The 18,578-nt window shown below is 46.6% G+C and overlaps 1 protein-coding gene across 1 annotated transcript in view; it reads right to left on the minus strand.

The window, feature by feature from the left end:
* Positions 1–2,162: 2,162 nt before the first annotated feature.
* The window catches only part of SMAP2 (small ArfGAP2), a 36,627-nt gene continuing 20,211 nt past the window's right edge, over positions 2,163–18,578 (minus strand). The window contains exons 2-10 of the mRNA XM_063312014.1: positions 16,221–16,354; positions 15,006–15,091; positions 12,993–13,071; positions 11,857–11,937; positions 10,747–10,825; positions 7,337–7,431; positions 6,529–6,694; positions 3,975–4,288; positions 2,163–2,384 (exon numbers count right to left, since the gene is read on the minus strand). Of these exons, the coding sequence (XP_063168084.1) occupies positions 2,259–2,384; positions 3,975–4,288; positions 6,529–6,694; positions 7,337–7,431; positions 10,747–10,825; positions 11,857–11,937; positions 12,993–13,071; positions 15,006–15,091; positions 16,221–16,354 (1,160 nt within the window). The 3' untranslated portion in view covers positions 2,163–2,258. The remainder of the gene's footprint in view (positions 2,385–3,974; positions 4,289–6,528; positions 6,695–7,336; positions 7,432–10,746; positions 10,826–11,856; positions 11,938–12,992; positions 13,072–15,005; positions 15,092–16,220; positions 16,355–18,578) is intronic.

Consider the following 18,578-nt stretch of genomic DNA (forward strand, 5'->3'; position numbering starts at 1 on the left):
CATTTTTCTGTAGCCCAAGAGGGATGAAGCTGACCAAATGTCTCCTGGGAGAAATTTCCAAAGACGGGGGGTATCTGCTTCAAAAGCCTCATCAGTTGGCAATCTCAGAGACAGAAGACCTGGGAGGAATTGAGCCTGTTGGGTTGGGTTGGATGGGCAGATAAATACAGAAGGCCATTGCTCAAGTCTGGAGCATCTTGAATCACCCCCAGCAGCCAAATGGCACCACTGCAGCTCCTGAAACGGGGGTCACCTGAAGATATGGGGAAAAATGATCCTGAGAAGATTCCATGAATTCCTGGTACGCCGCCCTTGCTGGTGAGGTCAAAGGGGTGGAGGCAAGTGGAGCGATGTAGGTTTGAGGGAAACCAACTCCCTTAGGAGGAACTGCAAAATGAGCTCCAGAAACCACTGCCAAACCACTTCTTTTTTGCTAGGAAAGCTACATGGCTGTGTCAAAACATTCAGACTCTAGCAGCAAGACCCCTAGTTTGAAAGGTACTCCAATTACTGTGGAAGAACATACTACTTCGAAAGAAGATCAGACTGCGATGACGTGGCCAGCGTAAAGCTGTAGCAAAGTCTGATCACTGATGGTGCCGTTACTGAGAAGTTCCTTGTTTTGCACTTTGAAGAGGAGCATGAGTAACACGAGTCAAGGAAAAGCTGAAATTGTCACAGTGGAGATGAAGTGTACCAAGTTGTCTTTAAGAATGAATGGATGTAGGTGGGTCAGAATGGGCCACTTTAAACAATTACATCATGAGTCCCTTTGAAGGAAATGGAGTGGCAATAATACTCAAAAGGGATATTGCCAATATGTGCTCAGCTGTAGCTCAATAAATGTGATTGTATCTATTAGCACAAGTGGATATCCAGGAAACAATTCACGTTACACGGGTACGTGCAGCTATTACAGACTCAGTGGAAGATGGCATTGAAGAATTTTCTAGAAAATTGAAAAAGCAAAAAAAAATGGGGTTTAGGCATGCTAGTAAGATATGAATTGGAAAATATATAATTGGAATGTCAGGCTCATATAAGAAATGGCTTTAGCAGTAAGTTAGAATCTGATGGCATTCACCGTAAGCACTGCAATGCGTTTGAGAAGAATTATCTCCGTTTTTCAACATAAGCATTTAATACAAGGAGAGGCCAAGTAATAGTTTCACTGCAGTATTTTATTAAGGAATTTACATATACACAAAGTAAAGTAGGTGCCTGGCTTTGATTTGTGCTGACAAAGTCTTTCAGAACCGTAGATTGGGTGACCGCTGCCTGCGAAGTGACCGAGGAGACTGGCCCCACCTTAGTTTTTTTCCTCCTGTAAGACCGTCATGCAGGCAAGTTGGGTGTGCGTGGGAGGTGCACAGATGAAAACAAATGCAAGGGAAAACTTGCCAGAGTTCTGGACCTTGTTCGGTGTTTCTCGACTATGGCAACTTTTAAGACGTGTGGACTTCAACTCCCAGAATTCCCCAGCCAGCCTTGCTGGCTGGGGATTTCTGGGAGTTGAAGTCCACACATCTCTAAGCTGCCAAGGTTGAGAAGCACTGGGTTAGATCTTTCAAAGGTTAAAAAAGGGAGAGAGAAAAAGCATTATTTAAGTATGCCAGGACTACTGGTTAGAAATGAGCAGCAACTGCTTTTAATAGGCATGTTTCCCCTCCTTCCCAACTTACTTTCAGAAAAGAAGCATAGTTTGTGCTTGAGGGCTCATGGAACGCTTCTCTAGGAATAAGGGATTTCAAGCTCGTGAAGTAATTTTGGGAAATGCCACAAAAATCACGGAATGTCTTACTGGAAGAAAGGACAGAGTATTTGGTGCCAACTTCCTAAAATGCAAAATGCAAAGTGCCTTGAGGTGAAGCCACAACTATAGATGCGAAGTCAGGGTAACACCAGCCATCATTACTACCCCTTTGGAAATTCCAGAGCAGGCTTGCTTTGAAATGATGGTTAATTCTGCCAGAGGAGCCATCTGCCATCTTCTGTCCACCTCCCTAAAAAAAAAAAAGGCTCACCTATTTAAAAGGTGAGCCAAGCTAGCAAAGAATCCATCAGTGCCTTGAACGTGAGATGGGACATTGGCAGGGTTGATCTCCATCACACAAGAGGACCACCCAGCTGAGGCCATCAGCAAGGTAAGTAAAAACATAACATCAGGGAGTAACTGATGTTTAATACTGAACTGGGAAAACAAAAACGAGAGAGCCGAAGCTAAAAATGAAGGGAGAAATGGTCCAAATCCAGATGTGCTATTTCCACACCTGGGAACTGAGGGCTTGATTGGTACCCGGGGCACCCCCTCTGCCCATCGACTGTCCATAGCGCATCACCCCGTTTGTGCCACAGAAGTTCATCCCTGCCATTTGCTGCGTCACCTGAGGGAGAAGGCAAGAAGATGTCAGGTCAGTTCTTACACCCGTCTCTCAAGTTTCCCTGCTGCAAAAGGAGATTTTCAGCTGCTTTCCAACGACTCCTTTCACGCCCTCACTGTATTGGGGTTTATCACCCACCCGCTGACCATTCATGGTGCTTAGAAACTTGAAGACGCCACATGTTTTCATCCTTGATAGGGATGGGCACAATTGTTAAGGGAGGTAAAAAGCTTGTTTTTTAGAATTCTACATTACATTGGGAAGTAGTATGAGGGTAGTCAGTGCCAAGGCCTTGACCAAGAGGTGTAAAACAGTGCTGGAGAACATGGCTGGCTGTCATTAATGGGAGCCAAAACCAAACACATCTAGAAGGCCTGAGACGCTAGAAGGGCTGAGAATCTGATAACCAGGACTCAAGAATGAAGGTAACATCCTGGCTTATGTTTGGGAGACGTCGAAGTTTTCTAACAAAGGATAACGTTGAAAGAAACCCAGATGTGTGCAGAAGAATGAAACGTTCTCCCTTCCCACAATGAATCGTAGGTGGAAAAAGGTTTGAAAAAATACGTAATGAACTCTGATTAATCCAGATCATCCATATGTCCATTGTAGGAAGCAGCTTCAAGAGCTGCTTTGTCACATTCAGACAACTTATCGAGCCAGCTCACCAATTTACTAGGGAACTAGCGTTCCTTCACATCCCAGTGGTTCTAAGTGGCTCAGCCCAGAGTTATGAGATGCCCTTTTTGGAAATGAACTGAACCTTAAGCACTTTTTGGAAATACTGAGATTTGATTGGAGTTTGGTTTAGGGTCCTTAGGAGAGAGGGTTATAACCATATATGTTAGGAGTGTAAAACAATGGATTTTCAGCTAACGTAATAATCCAGGTATTTGTGAAGGCACGACAGCAATGCTGAGAGCAGGTTTTCAGCGCTGTGGTTGCCACTAAAGACAGAAGCTCTAGGGGTGTGGAATCCAGAGGGCATCAGAGAAGAGGTCTAGGGAAATACTGCTGCCTGTGGGCATCATGTTAAAATTAAGCCCATCTGCATATTACCCTCTATGGGGGAGCTTTTTGAAATGGAAGGAAATGTGACACCATATTTTTTCCACCTACATCCAGTTCATTTATCTGAGTTATTTAAATTTATGGGCTAGATCTTGGGAAACCGCCGATACATGGAGAATATAAAGATGATAGGAATTCAGAAGGTAAGTATCTCATCTGTTGATCAAATGATTCTCAAAGTGGCTTATGAAGAATTCTGGAAACATTTTTTTGTTCCTGCTGCTCTTTCAGCATCTATTACTTTCACATTCTCTCTTCACACCCTCTCTCTCCATTATTACGATTACCACATCAAACTCTTTGAGAAAAAAGATAAGATAAAAGCTGCTACATCAGGACCAGCAGCCTGATACCACCATTTTTTAAATATATTACTGCCAATTTCCTCACGTTCATTGCCCAGCCATGCGGACTTCGAAGACATGAGGTTGTCTACCTGTAATCTATAAATGCGCAGTCTTTTTCCAAGGTTTGCAGGAGACCCCACCCGCACACACCTGGATTCTCACAGTCGGCCCTTACCTGAGCAAGGTTCCACTGTAATTGGTGAGCTGGCTGTACAACATACACTGGTGGTGGGACTGGTGCCATGCCAGCCATGTACCCAGCTTGCTGTGTTGCCATCATCCCATTGGGGACCCCGATGACTGCTGTCTGCATGCCGCCTACGTAACCCGCTGGGATGGCCATGGGTGCCGCCATGCCTGCTGCTGCTGCTCCTGGCTGAGCCATCACCCCGACTGGGGGCGCCATCATGCCGCTCGGCGGTGCTATTCCCGGGAAATTGGGATACGCGGCAGGATAGCCCATTTGGGTTGGCGCTAGGAACACAGCTCCTGAAGAGATGATAAGCATTGAGGGGATTAGTGCTAAAGAGAGAGATGCAAATGATCAGGAAGGTGTCCTCTTCTGCCGTAAAAGCTCTCTTATCTACCTAATCAACAGCCCATTCAATATCCTGTTATGTATCCCACTGAGAGTCACTCAGAAACGGTGTTGGGGGGAGCAAAAGGGGAGAGGCCTTCCCACCCTCAGCAGTGGGGGCTGAAATTTAGGAAAAGAACCAGACAAAGGTGGATGATGCATTCCTGATTCCAACCCGGGGGAGTGCTTCGGAGGGGAGGACGGGGTAGAGTTTGGAAAGGGGGGGAGGCCTGCAATAATGGAGACAGGAGTGGGGCAAGTCGAGCAGTCAGTGGAGGGACAGAAGACTTGAAGGGCTCCTTCACCTCCAGGGGCAAGTTCGTTAGGATCAGGCCGGGCCTGGAGGAAGAGGAGATTCAGGGCCCTGGTTTAGCATAAGACCCATCATGAGATCGTGGGCTACTCACCTTTGTTTGTTCTGGGCCTGTGGGCCAGTTCCTTGGTGGGCGAGTGTGATGAAGGAGCCCTCCATCCCTCATTATAGACCTTTCCAGTGAAATCCACCAATGGTTTTGCAGTGAAATTGCTTTCAAGCAGGGAGGATAGCGAAGGGATGCAGAAGGGGAATATGGGGATCTGCCTGTAGAAGCCGGAGAGCTTCTCCTACAGGTAGCATAGGAAGGGGGAAGCTATACATTGACTATGGAAGAGCCCCTGCACCTCATTAGCTTTATATCGACCCGTTTCTAACAGGCCTTTACCTCGCTGGGTCTGAGAGGGAGAAAGCAGCTGCAGACTTTTGTGCTCCCATACTTGAAAAGCTGAACCAATTTAGTCCTGGCTCAACTGTGGATGTATCTGGACTTGCAGTAAAACTTTTAAAAGAAGCAAACAGACATTCTTCAGTCAGTCAGTGCCCACCACCAGTCCCTGCCCTGGGACCACAGACAGCTATTCCAGAATGCTGAGTATTTCAGAATCTAAGGATATTTCTGCACTTTCCCCAATCCCTGAAAAGCAACCTGAAACCAATCCGTGATGTCTTCGTTCTTGCCAACCTGGCAAGGATGAGAACAGTAAGTGAAAATCTGCCCTGCCCTGAGTTAATATAGATCCTGCAGATACAAAAAGGCATATTACCCCTGTTCCATGCAAAATGGAAATTAAATATATTGCTGGAAAACCCCTGCCACCCCCTTGGTTTGTTTTTTTACTTCCAGATGTTACATATTTTCCTGGGAGCAACCCAATCCAAGTCTCAAGTCATTTTCAATTCCTTATTAACAGGGAACTGCAAAGGCATCACACGTACTTTGCCCTTGAAAAATTAGACGCTCAGAAGCCAGGACCCATGGAGAGGCAGGAGTTCTTGCAAACAGAGGAGTGGGCTGACTGCAAACTGTATTGGAATCACAGTGTTTGTTTGCCTACAGGTAGTCCTCGACTTATGACCACAGCTGGGACCAGAACGTCCGTTGCTAAGCAAGGCAGTCGTTAAGTGAGTCGTGCCTGAATTTACCACCTTTTTTGCCACAGTCGTTAAGTGAACCCAGCTTCCCCCATTGACTTTGCTTGTTGGAAGCTGTCTGGGAAGGTCACAAATGGTGGTCATGTGACCCCAGGACACTGCAACCACTGTAAATACATGCCGATTGCCAAGCGCCCCAATTTTGATCATGTGACCACGGGGATGTTGTGATGGTTGTAAGTGCAAGGACTGGCAGCAAGTCACTTTTCCCAGCGCCATTGTAACTTTGAACGGTCACTAAGCGAATGATCATACATCAAGGACAACCTGCATTTTAAAAGTTTTACTGCAATTCCAGATACATCCACAGTTGAACAAGAACCAAATTGGTTCGGCTTTTAAATATGGGATCACATAAGTCTGCAGCTTCTTTTGAACTAGAGCAAAATTCTTGCATGGCAGAGTCCTACAATGACCAGGTTATTTCTCTGATACAGTCCTAGTACATTGGAAAAAGCAAACAGAACCTTGAAGAAAACACCCCCAACACCCCCAGCCTAGGTATGCAAATCAGATCTCTTAATGAGAATCCACTAACTTGGAATGGCTATTCCCCTGTCGCTCCACGTAATGCAACTTTATGTTGCCAGCGTCCTTTCCATAAAGCAGCGAGCATATTAGGAATCCATTCTTGAGTAGGTGAAAGCCCCACAGGGGGGTCTCCCATGTCGGGGGCGTGCATACCTTGTGCAGGGATCTGTGGGGTAGGGGAGCCGTATAAAGACAGGATGGAATCCTTGGACAGCTGCTTCTTCCCTGTCTCCTCGGCCTTGCTGTCGGGCTCGGGGAACAGATTCAGCCTTTCAGGAACGGATCCAGCACTTCCAGCTGTGGGCATTGAGCCAACAACCTGGTGAGGGAATATTCTGGGTTTATTTCCAAAGGTGGGGTGGAGGGCAAAGAACTGACACAGCGCTTTTCTTAAATGTTCCGGTTCAGGTTTTCCATTTTTCAAGGGACTGCATAAACTAATTCACCATCGGTAGGAGAGTTTTGCAAGGCAGGCAGTATCCATCTCCCCACCCACAGATGGGAGACGAAGCCAAAGGAGAAGTCAACAAGAGCCCGCTCCAGCAGAGACAGATAAGCACAGGCTCAAGGGATTAAGAATGAAAAACAGCCAAGGGCACCACAACGCCCTCCAGATTTCTCCAGGAACTCTCCACATTTTCAGTAAATAATGGATGGGTTCACATCCTGCTAGGCTGAAAATGAAGAGACTGTATTTTCTTCATATTGACATGTGAACTCAGCCACTGAATCTAACGTGCAATGAAGATCTTGTTGACTTAAAGAGTAGGCACGACATGCACACGAGTGAACGTGACAACTGTAATTTAGAACTCTTTACTATTTTTATTACGTATGTGCTTACATCTAGGTGTAGTTCTAGACCTATTTTTCCCCAGAACGCTCCGGTGAGATAGGTTGGGAGGTGAGTGAGGGTCTGGCTCAAGGTCACCCACCATTAATATAACTACACTTTTCTCACCTTTCTCTCAGCACCCATGGATCCAAACAGGTCCAGGTCCTTCTCCAAACAGCTGCTGGCTCTTCCGTTGGGGAGGGAAGCTGAAACAGGAACATCTGGGAGAAAGGGGGGAAGATGGTATCAGGGCACCGCAGTAAAAGAGGCTTCTTGGGATCACCCAAGTGATCACCTTCCCCAAGTGAGTGCCCTCCAGATGTGTTGGATCTCAACACCCATTGTCAAAGGCTAAATTTGGTCAGCAACAGATTGGGGAAGGATATCTTGGCCTTCTACATTGGATGGTCCCCAAATCCTGTGGAAATCAACATGTAGCTGCCAGGGAAGATCTAGACGGCAGAGAAAGATCTAACTTTCCAATTAACAGTTCTGCTTTCCCCCCCAGCCCAACTGACATAATGGGTTGTGTGCATTAGATTGCCCAAAGTCCACATTTCTGAATTAAGTTATTCTCTTCAAGCTGTATAAATTATCATGTAATTAAGTGTGTATTCTCCTATTTTATATTTCTTTGCCTGTGTTACTTGTATGGAGGACAAAGACCCATAATGAGTAGTATGAAGTCCCATCATTCTGACCACTGAATTCTTATTCAACCACAACTCCTGTTTCTGAGATGTCATCAGTCTTACAAATGGGACTTGGCAGCCATAACCATAATACCTGGCAAGCTACTTTTGTTTCGGTGCAAAAGATAAGATTCCTAGAAAGCTAAACAATGCGCCCACATCACATGGGCACCGCTGTCCCCTGTAGACAGCTCTGGTTTTCAGGACGAGTAAGAAAATGTTCTTTTGTGCCTTGTGTCCCCTTAGTCTCACTTCACCCTTGTAAAGTAGCAGCCTGGAACTTTTAGCTTCATCCAGAGGGGTAGAGAAGAAAAACAGCTTGCTCCCTTGTGTGCTCTACCCCAGATGGGGGATTAGCCAGGTCTCGTCCATTAATAAGTGTCTTTGGCCCACAACGTTTGTTTAAGCCCAGCTATCTGGATCCTGCAGTAGTGATGGGAACCACATGCCTGCCTGCTGGGCCATGATGTGGCTTTGAAGAGGAGTCAAGCTAGTAACTTCTGCTACAGAAGACAGCATGAACCCCACAAGAGTTTGCTCCAGCACCCAACCAGGGAACAGCTTGCTTGGAACAGGAGAGTACACCTTGACTAAGGAGGGAGAGAAAGAGGACACGCAAGAGGCAGACTTTCAGAAAGCGATACCTGGGCCTGCCTCCTTTCCTTCATTAAGAAGCTGCTGCAGCCCCAATAAGTGGGAGCCAAGCTGTGCTGCTCTTTAAAGAATCTAAGCATTAGGGAATAATGAAGCTGCACTCTGGACAGCAGAAGCAGATGGGAACATGTAAGCAAAAGAGAACTAGTTTTAAGCATGAAGATGTCCAATGACCAAAGAGTCTGTTCAAGTATCTGTTCTGCCTGGCAGCAACTTTCAGACTGCAGACTGAAGGAAGGGTCCACTGGAGATCCTTCTAAGGGAAGATGTCGGGGGTTGCCCCTGGAAGGTTCTAGGAGCCTTCTGCATGCCAACTGTGTGCCAAGGGACAGGGCTTCTCCTCCCGAAAAGGAAGTTTTTTGTGCACTGTACAGAAGAATTCATTCCTGATACCACAGGTCAAGTACTGAAGCATGAATGGATGTTCCAGCTCCTTCCACCTTGGAGTGGTTTTGTTTCTAAGGTATTAAGCTGAGAATTAGGCAGAAACGTTCTCGCTGCAAGCCTGGCAAGATAATTGGTTTGAGCCCAATCTATGGACTCTCATGTTCCTTCCCAGGCAAATCACACTGTTCCACATTCATGCTACCCACCCTGAAGATGGGTCTTGCTGCTCTCCTAACAGAATCAAAATCTCCTCCTCTGCACAAGGACTCGTGGAAAATTGCAAAACATACGCTAGAAGTACGCTTTGGAAACTATCATAGTCACCCAACCTCTCTAAACCAATGTTTCCCAACCTCAACAACTTGAAGATGTGTGGACTTCAGCTCCCAAAATTCCCCCGCCAGCATGAGAAATTCTGGGAGTTGAAGTCCATGCCTCTTAAAGTTGCCAAGGTCAAGCAACACTGCTCTAAACGATTCCTAGCCCAAGCCACCAGAATTTGTTCGTTTCTGCACAACAGAATTCCCTGCTCAGTGAAGCCCTCCCCCGAATTTCTCACTTCTCATTCAAAACCCCACACAGGGACATGGCATCATCCTGTTCTGACCCCTTTCTCTAGCTGCCTATCAAGAAACAGGGCCCAATGATATAACCCAACTCACATTTTGTTAAAATAGATAATATTGTGATACCAGAAGTATGGGCAATCAGGAGCATGGATATGAGAGGAAGGAGACAACGGACAGCTAATTTCAATCTGCCTGAAGGTCTCAGCCATGCGCACGCAATGCGGTTTGCAACTTCACCTTTGCCCAGTCAAGCAAACAACGCAAGAGGGGGGCGCCCCAAAGAGAAAAAGTGCGGTACGGGTCCAACAATTAATCTATCAGACCCAGTATTGTTTCCACTGACCACCAGCAGCTCCCCGAGCCCCAGTCCTATCTCAGGATGCTGAAATGGAACTTGGTTGTTTTTAGTTTTATATGCGGAATTCAGCTGCTAAGTTATATTGTGCAGATTGCCCCTTACTGGAGCTGACCTTTTCATACAAGCTGAGCTGTTACTGGCCTTTAACGGCAGTTATACCGGTGGCATATTTCCCCTTTTTAGTCTCAGTCTTTTACCATCTTTCCTACGCACAGGAAATACAGATTGCCTCGAGCGTCTAAACGCAACTCTAGCTGCCTCCTAATGAAAGAGGAACTGAAATGCTTTCCAGCCTACTTGTATCTTCTGCCACTCGTACATTATGCAACTTAGGTTAGGAAATTCAGCACAGCTATTTGCAAGCGTTGGCGTTCCACCAGTGTTTTTGTTTTGGAACTGTTACTGCATTTTCAGTGGGACTGATGGGAAAAACACGATTACAAAAAAAAGGGATTCTGCACCTTGTTCTGGAAATCGGACCGCCCTACCATTTCCAATGCAGCCTTGGACTAAACCTGACCCACCAAATGAGGTTTCCCCATTTCCCCAGAATTCTAGCTTACTGCGAAGAATTCTGGGATGTTGGCAGTAGTAGTTCTGGGCCCCCCTGTCCTCCAGCACAAACTTAGGGTCACACATTCCCCTGCACCTTCCATGACCGAAAAGCTCTTAATACACGACAGACGCTTATTGGTTATTAAGGACCTCCTCCATGAAAAAGCTCAGGGTTCAAGGAACGCAAGCCACTGATTTAGCTGGAGGTAGTGAAATCACGGCCAGCATCTCAGCTGTTCTCCTTTTCACATCTTGCTGTTTCTTCTGCAATGACGCAGTGGGTATTTTGGAAAAAAGGGAGCGCTCCAGCTTTGCTCTTACCAAGTCCCAGCAGGTCTATGACTGGCTCTGAGGGTCTGGAAAGGCTTTTTGTAGTCTCAAGATCCTCTTTCTTCTGAGGCTGAAGGGAGGGGAAACCACCAAAATCAGTTGACACACATTCCATGGAAAGACCAGTTTTCTCACCTTTGTATCTTTAGAAAATGTTCCAGTCTATCTGCTGAGAAATGCTCATGGATTCTGGAACTTATTCTAAGGCCCATCCCAATGATTCAGGCAGCCAAGCAAGGCAGTTGGGCTTTGTCTCCCTAGATCAGGGTTTCTCAAAGAGGGTTCTGTGGCACCCCCGGGTTCCGTGAGAGGTCATTAGGGGTCCCCTGGAAGATCACGATTTATGTAAAAAATTATCTCAAATTCCGGCAACTTCACATTAAAGAGGTAAGATTCGTTCTTTATTTTTAGTTTAAGAACACTGTTAGTGCATATATACGGGCCCACCCATGAAACGAATATAATAATTTTGCAACTTCTGGCCTCTTTTTGAGCATGAATGTGCAGGGGTTCCCCGAGGCCTGGAAAATATTTCAAGGGTTCCCCCAGGGTCAAAAAGTTGAGAAAGGCTGCCCCAGATTAATCTTGTTTGTGAGATGGGCGGCCATATACATTTGACAAATAAATAAACAAAATAATCTATGGACATTAGGAACTCATGCAGTACATAATCCTTAGGATATTAACTTCAGCTTTGAGGGGCATGAGGTGCCAATGTGCGTCTGTGGCATCTGCACAAGCCTGCCCTGAAGCTCCCTGACATCTTGATAAGAATTAGCCTCCTGATGCTTTATTTATTGTGTCAGAACTTTACACAATCAATCTGCAAGTGTCATCTCTGCAAAAGTCAGCAGGCAACTGATATGTTAGGATTTCACTATGTAATTCACAAAATCAAATCTGCTAAATATGTAACTATGTGCTGAGTGCCCATAATAAGACTGACCTGAATTCCTCATCAGATGAAACAGGTACATGAGGGGTGCATCTCATCTCAAATCAGTCTATTGCTCAGAGGCAAATCTCTCACTATACACCTGCTTGCACACACACACCCCCAAGACATCAGAAAGAAGCTGCAAATAACCATAGGAACCTTACCATTCTGACCTTCTCAAAGATAACTGGCTCCATTTTTCTTTCAGTAGCTGCTTCCTTCTTCCACTTTTCATCCTTTTCTCTCTATGAATAGAACCACACGGAAGGGTGAGAACCCAAGCAAATTAGCTGAAGGAAATCTTTTTCTCTCCAGGTCAAAGGGAAACTTCTCTCACTAAACTTTAAGGGGCCTGTCAATGGAAAAAAAAAAAATCCTCTCCCCCAACTGAACGGCGCTGTTTTCACAACCCTGTTAACTTGGATTGACCCATTTTCTGGGTTCGCAGAATACCTTAAACCATAAACTAACATGGATTGGATTTATGCAATATGCTAAGCTCCCCCTCCCACTGGCGATCAAGGTTAGAACCAGCCAAACCTGGTGCAAATGTGGTTGCTAAGTCTTTAACTAACCTGGTAGCGTATTATACAAACACATCCAATTAAGAGCTCCTTTGGACTGCTTCATTCACAGAACTAGATGATGAAAGAATTGACCCCAACTCCTCTGGTCTATTCTGCCAGGGAACTGGGGCAGTATGGCTCTCATGGGCAGCTACTTGGCAAATCAAAAGGTTTAACCACCGCCCGAAAATGGCTTGCTTGGAGCCCAGCTTCACTGAGCTGCACTTCAGGCTCTGTGCTCTTCTTTTGGACAGGGGTGGACAGGACAGTTATTCTAATCTCCTCCAGCCCAGAAGGGTAGGGCCACAGCCATGACTTCTCCCCAAAGTTCAATCCATTAATTCTAGAGACCTCTGGGAGAGACCTCTTTCTGCCTTAGGCAAGGGGTGGGCAATCGGTAGCCCTTGGGCTCATTTGCTTCTCCCCTGCACAGCAAGCCATCCAGATCTCTCTTCTGCACAGCATCCTTTCCAGAAGGAAGCGAAGAAGGCATCAGAAAAAAGAAGAGGAGCCACAGAACAAGGTGTCAGAGAGATGTGGGTATCTTCACCCACTTTGGGCTCTGCCCCATTCACTGTTTCCTACAGCCCCTCCCACAAGTGGCCTTGAAAAAAGGGGATCCTTCACAGAATAAAGATTGTCCACCCACCCCACCTTAAGATGGCTCCTGCCAGTCAGAACTCTGGAAGCCTCAAATTTACAAAATAGCAAGCATTTATATATTTAGAACTAACCCGTAACACGTTGATATCAAGACTTCTGTCCATGTACTTCTTTTTTTCATATTTGTCTCTGATAAAGCTCTCCACTGCTCTGAAAGGGAGCTGGGTAAGGACGAATAAGCCAAGGGCAGATAGTTGGTACCCAATGCTGCCATGGAACAGCAGCAATCAACAGCCCTGGGTCGGAAGTTGACTACAGGTAGTCGTTGCTTAACCACACAGTTGGGACTGGAATTTTGGTCACTAAGCAATGTGGTCATTAAGTGAATCCAACCGGATTTTATGACCTTTTTTGTGGCATCCGTCAAGCGAATCATGTGGTTTCCCATTGACTCTGCTTGACGGAAGCTGGCTGGGAAGATTGAAAATGGCAATCACATGACCATGTGACGCTGCAAGGGTCATAAATGGGAACTGGTTGCCAAGTGCCCGAACGGTGATCATGTGACTCCAGGGACGCTGTGACGGCCATGTGACGACGAGCCACAAGTTGTTTTTTTCAGCGCTGTCATAAGTCTGAACCATTGCTAAACAAATGGTCATTAAGCAAAGACTACCTATATAGCATAATTGGATGATATACTATATATATTAATACTATGTATAATATACATATACTATATATACTGTATATATATATATGTATATGTGTAGTAAAGGTAAAGGTTTCCCTTGATGTAAAGTCCAGTCGTGTCCGACTCTAGGGGGCGGTGCTCATCTCCGTTTCTAAGCCGAAGAGCCGGCATTTGTCCGCAGACACTTCCTCCGTGGTCATGTGGCCAGCATGACGACACAGAACGCCGTTACCTTCCTGCTGAAGCGGTACCTGTTGATCTACTCACATTTGCATGTTTTCGAACTACTAGGTGAGCAGGAGCTGGGACTAGCAATGGGAGCTCACCCCGCCGCGCGGTTTCGAACCGCCGACCTTCCGATCGGCAGCTCAGCGGTTTAACCCGCAGCGCCACCGCGTCCCTCTGTATATGTGTATGTATATATATATATATATATATTTTTTTTTTTCTGTTATCCAATTAGATGCTGCAATAACCTTAAAGGCCAACCATCTGTGCTCAGGAGTCTGCAGCTAAGCTAGCTAGAATTGGCCAAAGGGGGGGATGTAGTCCCTTCCAGTATGATGATAAATGTAGGGCTGCCAGATCTGCATTGCAAAAATCTGGACTGCCATTAGATGGCAGCACAAGTTATAAAAGACTCGTAAGTGTCTGCTGCCATCTAGCGGTCTTCGAAGATTTTGCAGCCCAGATAATGGCAACCGCTGGTAAATTTGCAGCCTGCTCCAATCCAGAGGGGGACATGCTAGCTGTGCTTCCCATACGCAAAGCCAAATAAGTGACAGGACAGGACAGGGAGTTAGGATTGTGGATATCAGGCTGTGGAGTGCCATGGCTGGCCACAGCCAGATAAATTGCTCCTGTCACCATAGATATTGCTGGCTTTATGGGTTACCCGCCTCCATACAGAGAAATGATTTTCAAACTTGGCAGCTTTAAGATGTGTGGACTTCCCATGCTGGCTGGGGAATTCTGGGAGTTGAAGTCCACATGTTTTCAAGTTGCCAAGTTGAAAAACACTGACATGGGGCCGTCTTTTTGTTCCACACTACGACTGATAAATTGTTTGAAAAGTGATCCCCAGGAAATCCCAGATGTGTTGACTAAACTGGGAAAAAACATCTTAGAAAGAGGCAACAGCAACTCCCATTTACACTGTTGCCAAAACACATCGTGCAGTCTAGAGGGATGCTACTTTCTCGCACCCTGCAGCCGCCTCCTCAGCGTCAACCTGTGAGGTTCCGTTTTCCGGAAGATGCTGCCTAACAGGGAAACCTCACCAAAATTAAAAAAAAAAAAAAAAGGTGCGGACTGTATTTCAGGCACTCCCTTCGGAAAGGTTTCATGCAGAAATCGGTGAGATCTCCTCCTCCCCCTCCCGTGATGCTAGCTAAGCCTTTGAAAGGCCTCCATCTTCTCTTGGGGACCAAGAAAGGCAGAGAAAGGATGCTGGTCTGTCTGGGGTCGTCTGAAGTTCTCAGGCAGGTAACCTTCATAAAGGCGATTCGCCTTCCCATTTCCCATTTCTTGCATGCACTGGAATACAAAAAAGAAAGTCTCGGTGAGGTTGTGCGATTCATCAGACTTTTCTTGCACGTGTTTCATTTGTGTGAATTCGCTTCAGGAAGTAAACTTTCTTCTTTCTTTTTTTTGAACCCTGACAGCCAAAGGATCAGGGAGGGAGGGAGGTTAATACCAGTGTCTGCCAGGACATTTCTAGAACGGTGTTTGGAAGATCAACCTGCAGTTGTCAAGGGTTATAGTGACTTGGTCATTAAATGCAATTGTCAGTTTCTGTCAGATCGGCAGAAGGCTGCATCTGTTCCTGCTAGAAAGAGCAGTGATGTTCACTCACCAATTATGCCTGTCTGACTTTACCAAATGACAGACCCGACAGGGCCCGTCTCTCCTTCTGAAGTGAAGGCACCTTATTCTAAACCAGCCTTCCCCCAACCTTATAGGAATGGCAAAGAAAGTGGCCTTTCTGAGCCCTGTTAATGCACTTCCTCAGTCAGTAAAACTTGTAGAAATGAGAGAAAAAGCCCACAATGAGATCAGAAACAGAGACGCCCAAATAACATCCCGGAGACAGTATGTGATGGTGGACTAGGGAGGAGAGCAGTGGTCTCTGAAATGAAAAATAAAAAACTTTTCCAATAACCTACATTCAACCCTGGGGGTTACTGCTGGACATAAGACTAAAATCAGGGGCTCTTTTTAAGGTCCAAATAAATGCTAAATTTGTATACAGGCTGCTCCAGACTGCTTTTGTGGGGTATGAGGAGACACAACCCTCTGAAGAGCGGAAACCAGCAAGTAATGGAGAAAGAACTAGAGCCATTCCCTTCAACTTGCATCTTCTAATGCAGGGTTTCTCAACCTTGGCAGCTTGAAGATGGGTGGACGTAAACTCCCAGAATTCCCCAGCCAGCATGGCTGGCTGGGGAATTCTGGGAGTTGACGTCCACAGATTTTCAAATTGCCAAGGTTGAGAAACACTGTTCGAATGGCAAGTTGTTTATTTTGGGGCAGAAGAGCATTCCATCCATTCCAAGACAGGGTTACTGTTTCTTAATTCCCCACTGTTACACACACACACACACACACACACACCTGTGACTTTTCTACCCGTGCTGCTGGCAAAAACCTGTATCCTGCCCCTCACCTGTATTTGTTCTTGTGTCCATTGGTCCAGATTGACAGATTTGACGCGGGATATGTGGACCCCCAGGTTCCGGTGTATTCCAGCACAGCGGATGCAGATGAAGACACCAATGTTCCAGGAGGCCCATCGCGGCCCTGCAAAAGCACAAGGAAAAAGGTCACAAGACGGCTTTGAGCTGCTGCGCCTGATCCCTGTTCCAAGAAGCTGCTAGAAGCCAAACGGAGACTGGCACTTCCAACAATGGTGCAACCTGGTTTTTAAACATTCGCACCAAGAAATGAAGTCATAACCTTGTTGGAACACAAAAGGTGGAGAGACAATCTACCTATGATACTGTTTTAAACCAGGGGTCGGTTAAGAACAGAGAAGCAGAGAGGGAAAACAAAAAACAAAAAGATGCTTGTTGTTGTCTTTTTTCCTTTAGATAACGGGTCCAAAATCTGCCCACCAATAAATCATCACTCCACTGTACCAATATTAATTAATCCATTACTCAAGGCATGATGTTCAAGGCTTCAGTTTAGTTTGAACAAGAAGAGAGGTCACTTGACAAAGGCAAAACTAGAAGCCTTTTTTAAATGACTATCGCAGATGTCAAAAGGTGGGCACAGGATGACACCCATAAGACTGCTATCCTTTTCATATTTAAGTGGTGCTCGCCCAGCTGGGTGAGAGACTGAACAGAGTGTACCATTGTGGAGTGCAGGCAGATGAATGCGCTTTATACACACACACACACACACACACCTGCAAATCTGGTATTTCAGGACAGGGAGAAAGAAATCAGCGCTGTTAATGGTGTTCTTCCTTGCACACCAGCAAGGAACAGCAGTGCTGAGTGAAAGAAATCACTCCATGGAGCCGCCAGGTGCCATTCCCTTTGCTCTGAATGCCCTTGCAACAGAACACTCAGTTGCTTGCCTTGAATATGGGCATCAGCCACTGGACATAATCCAGCGCTTGCTGATGCTTTTCTGGGTGGCCCGGTTCCTGAAGGCCGGGAATCAGTACTTCAAGTCCAGCAGAGAGCCACCGTACTTGCAGGAGTGGGTGATTAAGAGGGAGAGAATCCGGAACGCACCCCGTGTGCCAACCTGGATCGTAGATGTCACTGAAGCTCTTTGCTGTGCTTCAGTTTGGAAAAACTGGCCTTGGCTTAAGATTCTGGGAGTTGGAGCCTTCACACACCCAGAAGGCTCCTAGGAGGGAAAAACAGTAAGAATCTGGATTAGTCCAGAGAAGCCAGGTTCAAATCAGAGACAAAAGGTCTGAAGGGATATTTGACTTCTTGAAAATTGTGACTTCAGGACGCTCTCCAGAGGTACTGGAAAGACACTGGAAGGGCAAAGGCGTCAGTCTGGGGAAGGCTGCAATACCGAACAGCCGCTGAGGTGAGTCACTGGAATTGGCAAATTGTGAAATTTCCCGGCTTCGGCTTTGCTATCTGAACAGTACAGGCAGGACTGGGGTAAGGGTTACATCATGTATGAATGCAGATGTCGGTTGAGGAGATCTGCAGTCTAGGAGAGATCCAGCCAGTGCAAGAGACACTTCTGTGTTCCTAATCTCATCTCACACACCACTCTGGCTGCTGCCTCTTTCGAAGAGCGGCTCTTTAGGGGTGCTCTGACAGCGTCAACCCAGCTGCAGGGCAGGGGAGAGGGAGCGCCCCAAAGGAAAAGCCCAAGGCAGATTCCACCCCAGAGGACTCTCACATCTGACCTGGCAGGTCAAAGAAACGGAGGGTTGTGCCTTCAGCTTCAAGAGCCGGCCAGGAGTCAGGTATATTTCACATTTACAGCCCTGAACAAGATCAGCAGCAGAGATAAAACCCTGATGCGGCACCACCGGCCAACTCCTTTAATGATGGCACAAGCTCCGTCTCAAAGCTAAATACCGCCCCCCCCCCCCCGGGTATTTCACCAGAGTAGCAGGCTGGATTCACGACCCTTTCAGTGAGGAATTTCAGGCTGGTTGCACGCATCCCCTTCCCCACCGCCTCCCCTGAAATGCACAGTTCCTGCGGTGTGAGCAAATCAGCGCTGTGCTCGTGCTCCTGAAGCATGTCATTATGCGATCATTCTCTCCTGTTCTTAAGTGCCTCTACCCAGTTCTGGCACAAAGACTCCGCAGGGCAAAATCAAAATCCTTGAGGGCCAATGTTAAATGGGGAGAGGGGGCTGCAGGGGGGGCTGCCCCTGGCAAAGGAGGTGGCACACTGGGGCAGGGCTCGCCGGCCTATCAGAAACCACACCAGGATAGGTATGGCAGCTGCAGCACATCTCTGATCTGGTCCCACCACCCCATCTTCCATTTATCTTTTTTTGGGGGGTGGGGTGGGGAGGACAGGCCAGCGTG

The sequence above is a fragment of the Candoia aspera genome, chromosome 10, assembly GCF_035149785.1.
Source record: "Candoia aspera isolate rCanAsp1 chromosome 10, rCanAsp1.hap2, whole genome shotgun sequence".
Lineage (NCBI taxonomy): Eukaryota > Metazoa > Chordata > Lepidosauria > Squamata > Boidae > Candoia > Candoia aspera.